Genomic DNA, 9,449 nt, shown 5'->3' on the forward strand with positions numbered 1-9,449 from the left:
TCGAAGAAATAGCTTAATGCTACCGATTCGAGATTAAAAGTACTTGTGTGACGATTTCGTAACGCAATTGTAACATACATGTAAAACTCAGATTACGAAAGTATGCAGTTTACTGTAAACACAATTGATGGCCTAAATTACTACAGTACACTCAGTGTCTTTATTTAAGGATGATATTATGTAATATGCCATCAAAAAATCGTTCTATTTTCTGTCTAAGCAAAATAAAGTGATTGCAATCTATGAATATCATCAATAAAAGAACTGCTATACTAGACTCTATAACTGTAGTAATATAATAGTAATCAAAGTAGTATGAAAATCTGATATATATTTACGTTGGCTTTATTAAATTACTTTTCTCTATAGAATTACTATCTAATTATTTCAGTCCGGCAAGAGGAATTTCAGCTAGATCAAAGATGCAAGAAAACATGTAGAATGATGCAGCGACATAAGTTAGGTAATAGGTCATTCTACTCATCGGATAGGGGATATGAACGGTCCTATAGAATTGAAATTTATGAACAATATAATTTCAACATTATGACTGAAAGCTGCTAGCCAACATAATATTTATAATATTAGGCAGTTTGCAATTAAGACTGATTTAGTAAAGAAAACTATTCAAAGTTAATGCTAATACCGGTAATATTCAATAGGACTTTATTAAATATAATGTTTCTGTATGATATTAGATTTAATTTAAGAAACTTACTTTAAAATTTCATGATGTTCAGCCGCATAAATCATTAAAGGTAAGAAAAATCCAGTTTGGATATTGAAACAGAAGGAGGAGAAAAAATTAAGAATTTTTATAAACGCCTAAAGGGAAATAGAACGATAGTCCAAGTTATACCGCACGTATCTTAAAACACTTTTTTGATTGACGTAATATTTTTAATCAAAAACCTTTACCTCTGGATTTGTTAGACTAACTAGAAATACGATTGTAAATACAATTGCTTCTACCAACTTCTGAATTAATCTGTTGATATTGAATAACAAAGACATATTTCTAACTTACATTGGGTTGTTGTATGAATAACACTAATACGAGTATAGCAGATGATATGCAAAATTTTAGGAACAGGTATATTAGTAAGAAAATATTTGGTGCTCAAGCACGTACATCCTAGGGGTTAAGAAGCTAAATCTAGGATTAGCTAAAAGTTGCTGTTTTTCTCGATTAATGAAGTATTGGTCAACTTTTTCGTACATTCGATGAAATAATCCGTTCACTAAGTTAAAAAATTACAATAAAAGTGAGTTAGATACTTAATTTTCCATTATAGTAAGAATTTTTTAAATATCTTTAGCAATATCCAATGCAGCATACGGCTACTATCAGTGAAAAAATTGCTAATCACGTAACAAATTTTTACTAAACAATCGATTTCTGCTCATTCTATTAACATCTATAACCGTTACCATATTTCTTGCAGTCCACTATTTAATAATGAAATAATACTAACGATAATAACGAAAGACAGTGATTTAACGTCTTAAAAACAACAAGATCTTGCTTAGTCAATTCCTATTTAAAGTACGGCATCATACGGTATCATATTGATAGCTACCAGTATTAGAGATGAAGAAATATCCTACCACAGTTGTAAAAATAAAAAAATGCCTTGGTACAAAGGCGGAATCAGTTGGCTGTACAATTTATTATTCTAGCCAATAAATTAAATTCAATAACGTTTCAAGTTACACACTGCAGTGTGATATTTGGCACACTTCAGATGTACAATACCTTAAGACTAATAAACTTATGATATATAGATGAAATTAATAGAGTAAATCATAGCATAAAAAATGGTTCAAAAAAGCAAACTAGCATTACAATTAAGTGACAATAATCCTTTAGGAATCTCAATTCATGTGAAAGGAGTTTAGGTTAATTATTTTATGATATCTTCTTTACATCTCTATTTAATAAATACGATATGAATTCAGTTATTTCAAGGATACAGTACAGTAATAATTACATTGCAATTACTAACTTGTTGTATCGCTACTGGCGTAACTTTGTCGTTAGATAATAGAAAGAATTTTTGCCGTGTTATTGGATAGAAAATTATGTTTTGCTAAAATCCAGCTGTTTTTAAAAATAAATGATCTTTATGATTTCGCCTTTTCTGATTTAAGAATATCCTTTGCTACTAAACAATACTTTACAGTTAAAATGTTTATAGAATGGCGTCTAAGTTGTTTTATTCTTCTATGTTAATAGGTGTTGGTTTATAGCATTAGTATGAATTAACCGTACAATAAAAGAAACATTATAATATTGTAAGTTAATAGATTTTAACTTAATTTAAATACCAAACGATAACGTAAATCTAATCACATTATGTTTAGGGTCATGAAGAGTAAATTACTCTTAATTAGTTTGAAAATGTTTGTAATTAGTGTCGACTGCCTTTAATTTAATTTTTTTGTTTGTTAGATATTAGAACGGTAGGAATTATTAGGAACCATATCGCATTTTACTTTTTCAATGGCTTATTTTTAGTTTTAGATCAGCAATCAAAAACTATCACTAATCGAAGAGTTAAATCTTTAGCCAGGTCTCCTTGAATTAAAAATATAAATTTTTAGTTTATGTGATGTGCCCATGAAATCATACGTAGTGAATGTTACTTTCTTGCATTCCATAACAAAATTGTTCTCTTATAACTAAATTACGCATATTTAACTGTTGAACCCTAATGGATTTCTGTATATAATATCTAAATATAATAGAGATTTAGATATGAGTACGCCAAGTATATTCAGCTATCGCACATAATTCATTGATGGCTAAGCACGACATATTCTAACTATAGTGTTTTACTTACAAATTTGTGTAGAATAGAAAACTATCATTAATATGCTTTCAGATATCAGTACCATAGTATATAAAATATTGATGCTCAGTATAAGAAAAAAAATTAAAAGAATATCATGGAGTAATCAAATCATAAAATTAATTAACAAGTAATCATTAAACTATGGCATGAGCCATTGGAGCTAAAATATAGCTTTTAAGCTTACCAAGATGAATTAGAGCTGACCCCATAGTTAAATATGAAACCGTAATGCTGATAGAAATAAATGATTCTGTTAACCAAGCCAACCAGTCATACTGAGGATAATGTTGCCGCAAAGTCTAAATTATCATAAAGAAAATCATTCAATACTTGTAACATATAGGAGAATAACATTATGACATCAATTACTTTGTATATTTGTGGCTGAAAGTAATTTCACTATCAACTACGAAATATTTCTCATTTCATAGATCTATAATACCAGTTGCAGTGTTAGGTACTTATGATGTAGTAACATATAATTATCTTCATGAAATTAACCTTGGTTAAGACCACAGTGGAAATTATTCCGTGTCGTCTTGCTCTAAAGATGAAGCAAATTTCCAATTATACTTTCATGGTAACAAAATTTAATAAATATTTTTAAATCCTGAATCTACAGCTATAAGTAAATATGATCTAGAGTGCGATATTAATGTATTAATCTTATAATTTTGCAGGTAAAGCAATCAGGATATATCTAAATTAGCTCGTGGACATATATACTAGACTGTAATTCAAAAGTTATATAATAGACCTTGCAAGAGAAACATTGCAAAAATGCTGGACTTCATCGATCGTTGCAAATGGAGAAACAGTAGCAGATACTTGCTCAGGACTTGGATGGCAAGTTTGTGGTACCACTCCAAGAACAGCATCAGACCTGATTAATATAAATTGATTATGTACATTTTAAACAAGATTGATTGATATTCTTGCCATGTACCATAGACATCTAAACACTAAAAATTGTCGTTGATTGTTAATTCATTAATTTGAAAATTGCCGTATACGAATTATGTTGAATCATATATTGATATTACTAGGAATTATAGCTAAACAAGAATTTTCATTTCGATTTTATGTTGAGATAAGGATAGTACTGGGTTAGTGTTCTTGATATTCATACCATAAAATATCGACTATAGCCACAGTTATTAACGCTGCATCGATAGCTAAAATAAAACGCTGTATCTATACTCATAGAGAGTAGAGTTCAGGCAGAAATAAGAATTTGAAGTCGTCAAGGAAAGCAACTAAATTGTAATTAGAAGTTAACTAATTTAGGTGACTTTTTACAACATACTTGAACAGGCTTGGCTTGTATCCTGTTATACATCATTGGCATAACATTAATGACTCCTCCTATAGAGTAAACAAAATAAACGATGAAGTAATGCTGTAATACAAAAATGATAAAAATGATAAAAGTACCAACATATGACGTCATAAAAACTAATAAAACATGTCATTATTTTTGATATTTTAAGGATACCCTAAATATCAGCGTTATGGGGTTATTCATTAGCTGAAGATATATCATATTTAGTTAATTTCTTAAATATCTTTTGTCTCCGTTAATTAAAGAAAATTCTGGCAAGTCGAAAATGAAGTACAATATCTAGTAATGCTATTAATTAATTACCAAAGGCCACCGTCGAAACTAGCAGAGGAGATCCGACGTAATCCCAATTAGTATTGGCTACTATATGCAGTTTTGATCCGACAACTAACGTTACAAATACCTGCGTAAAAATGAGGCACAAGAAAGAAAATTAGTCTATCCATTAAGAAATTGAAGGGATTATTGATAGCTCTATTCAATAAACTATAATTTCGGAGCTATATACAAAGGTTTGCGTCGTATCTATTCATGCTGCGATCTAATACCAACATTGCTTAGCATGTTAACCGTTATGGAGTATAAATTCTAAATTCTACAGAAAGCACCTATTCATGCTGCAATCTAATACCGATATTGCTTAATCTATTAATCGTTGTAGAATAGAAATTCTAAATTCTTAAGAAATTGCTCAGGAGAATAACTAGTACTTCCTCCAATTATTTCCAATATCTATCTTTAGCATTATCAAGATGTCTCTAAAGTTGCTTACCGTGACGAGTAACATGATACACTTGACGAAAGTTAGGACAGTCACAAATGGTTGGACCATAAACCAAAGGAAGAGGACAAATGCGGCCCAAAACCAAGTAAAAAATGGAATAATATTGACATAACTAGGGGAAATGAACAAAATTGGAAAAAAATAATACTTCATCTTGACGCCAAGGTATTAGTATTAAATATTAATCACCAACTAGACATGGACTACTAGGTGATAATTATAGTAGCGCAGAATTTTGCTATAACGTACTGGATATATGAATTTTCTATCGAATTACGATTTTTAAACGATAATTATATCAGTTACTAGTGACTATCTTTAATATCAAGATTATACTCTTGTATTAAAATTATTAAATTTAATCTGCTTACTTCGCTTGAATTAGCTGGCCATAAGCTTGGCTACCAGCGAGTACGTAGCTGATCAGAAGCGATGTCCTGAATATAAAATAAGTACGTGTTGAAATACTGCCAAGGAAACAGCATAAAACCTAGCCAGTTATTATCAACATTGATTATCATTATAAATGTATTTAATATTTTATTAATTAAGTAGCCTGCAATTATAGCTACAAAAGTATCGGTATTAAGCCAATTTGGAGCTACTGAAGTAATACAATTGTAGAAGTGTTCGAGAAAAATACTTACAACACCGCAATAGTCGTTAAATCGAAGATTTCTCTAACACCTGGCAGCAAAAATAGTTTCGAGATCATGTATAGGTTAACCTCTTCATCGGAACTATCTTCATTTTCTTCTAAATTCTTCCCATCATCAGTTAGAGGCTGTTCTAAATCGATTTCCTCCATGTTCACAGGCTGAGAAGGATCACTGTCATGACTGAACTTTCTGCCAGAATTTATCAACTTTTCCTTCTTTTCATTCTCATCGCCTTGTGTGCCTTCTTTCTCATCAAAAGCTGTAGTCTTTTCTTCGTCAGTATCACTGGCAATCTCTTGTAACGGCTTTAGCAACTGTCAATGTATTTAATTATATACTGTAGTCATTACCTTCCCGAACTAATTGCAACTAATTTATCTAACTATATGTGTATCAAAGCCATTTGTAATGACAGCGCTTGTCAATAGTAAAATAAGTAATAATATAAGAAATCTTTATAATCGGTACTTGATAAATTACCTGATGCCAATCTTTTCTTTTACAAATAACTTGCGCCTTCTGTAATAAATTCAGGAAGGCATGCATGGCAATTATCTTTAAAATAAAATAGAATTTATATTAAGTAAGATATTTATTTGAAGATACGATATCTATAGCTACGTGTAGTTTCTATGGCTACCGTACTAGTACTAGAATAGTGGAAAAAATTTTAATATCGAAACATGCGAGTAGAGAAGGTATTGGTACGACAGCTATATTGTGCCAGAAATATTATTATGCATGGTAATTTATAAATCGAGTGCCATTCACTAAGTAGTAAAGTAGGGATTAAGTTGCTTATTTTATACCTGTGATATACATGATAATGAAACATCAAAAATCAATGGGCCTAAGCCAGAATGGGATAAGGTGACTGGTAAACCTTGAATTGAAAATTATATTAAAAATATTTAATTGCTGCGATGCATTACTTGCAGATTAATTATTTCAAATTTATTAAAGGCCCAACTTATCCTGACTAACCTAACACACCAACCCCCATAATCGCGGCAATAACGATAAAGTCTGAAAGATAAATAAATTAACGTTATGGATGTTAGTCGTAAATATGTTCAGAATAGCCCAATTAAATATAGAAATTATAACATTTAAAATATTTAAGAAGCATGCACGCAAGGACATCGATGCAATACTTTACAAAATGGAGTTTAAACAGAAAATCGTTGACACAAATGTAGTGCCATTGAAACCCCAATTACTAATTAAATCACTACTTTTAATATTTATACTTCCGCGATAGTCAGTCCTACTTTGACTCTTTAGCTAGATAGCTTTAAAATGAATGAATTTATAGTTGATGCAGGTGATTGTGATCATTAGCTGTAGAGTTGACGATTGACTGTATAGTGTGCGCATGTATTTAGAGTAGTCTTGGATGTCAAGACTACCTTGGTTTAATAAACTATTTTAAAAGCCTAAGTCTAGTCTACACTTAGCCCGTTGGGGGCATATTTGGCTGTTGTAGCCTTAGTATTCGTACAGATTCAAAGACCCAGGTTTCCTTGTCGTGGGCTGAACACGACAGTGATGTAATTCTTAATTACTTAATTGATTATTGATAAATGACATGGAATCAATTACTTATATATAAAAATTGGATATTTAAATCTATGCATGTATTCGCCTGTTTCTGGCTTGGAGACAATTTCTATCATTGATACCCTCGACTCTTTATATAGCAGGTTAGTTTCCGAAATGATATCGCAAAAATAAAAAAATGTCAACCAAGTATGATAGTTCTGACAAGTTATAAGTATTATAAATTAATAGGAACTATACGGTAGCAAAGCGGCTTGTTTCACTTTCATAGGGTGAAATTTAGGGTAATCCCACTTAGATTCCATATCATATATATATACATCGGTGGTATAAGTACCTTTGCATTCAATACGGTTTAAATTTAGCTTATTAATAAGATAGTTAGAAGCCTAGTCAATGGATATGAATGGATATGAGCTAAAAGATTAGAAGTTATTAGTTATCTTATTTCATAAGTAAGATTAAGCCAATAATTTGAATGCATTTACTAAAAAACTAGGCCTCTTGCTTCTTATATGAAATAAGAAATCCTATGCATAGTCGATGCGGATGATTTTAATCAAAAATTCATGTGTTAAAGTATTTCCTGATCGTATTTACTGTTATCGTACCTCACTAATAATGCATAAGTAATCATAATTCTCAACTGCTAGAGATAATAAAGTAACATGATAGCATACAAGCTCCGTTTAACTTCCATAAGTAAAAATTTAAATTCAACTCGGATCAGTTTTTAAAAATTTTTATGGGTGTCAATCAGTGCAGTATATTTACATAGAATTTAGAAGAAATATCTCAAATTAGCGATCACTTAGGCATTCACAAGCCCTAATCTTAGATAGTAAGTGCATAAATGTTATATGACTTGATGAATAATATTGATCATTTAATCAGCTAATAAGGAGCACCAACGATAGCATAAAGATAAGGTCGAAAATCTTGGCTTAACTTAAAATTACTAATAAGAAATGACCGTGAATGAAGCGAAAAGGAATGATTCTAATCTGAAAATTAATGAAATTATTCATAGTACCGAGTGTATTTACTATAATCTCATCTTTTAAATAGTTTATATCAATCGTAAATAGTTCAGACCAATCGTAAATGTTTGAGTACTGCAAACTAATGATAACCAGATCATATAAAAACCTCTTGTAGTCTAAAAAAAAACAGGAATTAATGTTGCATATTTGAATTGGCGGATTTGTTTCTCAGAAGCATTAATGCAGATTCTACTGTATCAATAAGATGATTGTTAGTTCGGGATAAAATGCGAATTCTAGGTAAATTGTTGGACTAGAAGTTATTAATTAGTTATCCTAGTAATAAAGAATAATGATAATAATTAAAAATATTGATTCAAAAACTGGGGTTAACTTGTATTATGTAGAAAGCAAAACCACAATTACTGTACTACAGGTATATGATCATCCTTGATCGATAAAACTAACTGTATTAAATATTACTTTTTTATCATAAATACATCAAAATGATTGTAGTTCTAAAGTTATAGAAAGAACCGAATGAGCATGGTAGCATCGGAGCCTCGTTTTGATTTATTTCATTAAAAGTCAACCCTAAACATCTTGTATCAGCTGCTATAACACTTTTAACCATTAAAGTTAATACATGCTGTTGGGGTCCGATTTTTTACATTTAGATACTTACAAACTTGAAAGTAGATTGCAAATTCGTCAAAACTATAAGGCTCCATAATGGTTATCACTTATCCACGTAGAATGAATAGCAATACTTTAAATCTATCAGGTGGAAACTTGTCGTAAATTTTTGCCTAATGTAGACTATAGAATCGTTTATAAAGCAACTTTAATCTAAAATTACTATTGTAAAATACTGGCAGTTTTTAATATATCCTACGTTATAAATAGATTGGGTCAAGGTGAAAAAGATATTCATATAGAATAGGCAAAATCATTCTTATGGAATGACATCATTTCTTGCCTATTGTATGGAACAATGTAATAGATTCAATAATTGATCCATTTCCATATTGATATATTGATTGCATAAGGTATAGACAGTCTTTAAGTCATATTTTGCCCATATGTTTTTATTGTTATTCAGTCCATGAACTAGTAATAGCAGCGTCATGGATGATCGATTAATGGTGAATTACGTAGGCAAAAGACATTAAAACGTGTAGCTTTGACTTTAAGATTTCAAGCGTCTATGAATAATGATCGGCATAATTTAATGAATTATTTATAATAAGAATAATTTTGTAAACC

The 9,449-nt window shown here is 30.2% G+C and overlaps 1 protein-coding gene across 1 annotated transcript; it reads right to left on the reverse strand.

The window, feature by feature from the left end:
• Positions 1 to 382: 382 nt before the first annotated feature.
• On the reverse strand, positions 383 to 8,914 carry TRIADDRAFT_59293 (uncharacterized protein; the record flags this gene model as incomplete). Its single annotated transcript, XM_002115365.1, has 18 exons — positions 383 to 506; positions 719 to 825; positions 919 to 988; positions 1,133 to 1,241; positions 3,040 to 3,154; positions 3,357 to 3,399; positions 3,613 to 3,738; positions 3,985 to 4,049; positions 4,162 to 4,254; positions 4,970 to 5,093; positions 5,353 to 5,418; positions 5,629 to 5,954; positions 6,121 to 6,195; positions 6,450 to 6,523; positions 6,625 to 6,666; positions 7,538 to 7,589; positions 7,812 to 7,849; positions 8,869 to 8,914. The coding sequence occupies 18 exons, from the start codon at positions 8,912 to 8,914 to the stop codon at positions 383 to 385; spliced, it is 1,695 nt and encodes a 564-aa protein (XP_002115401.1).
• Between the last annotated feature and the right edge of the window lie 535 nt (positions 8,915 to 9,449).

This window comes from Trichoplax adhaerens, genomic scaffold (genome assembly GCF_000150275.1).
Source record: "Trichoplax adhaerens TRIADscaffold_10 genomic scaffold, whole genome shotgun sequence".
NCBI classification, from domain to species: domain Eukaryota; kingdom Metazoa; phylum Placozoa; class Uniplacotomia; order Trichoplacea; family Trichoplacidae; genus Trichoplax; species Trichoplax adhaerens.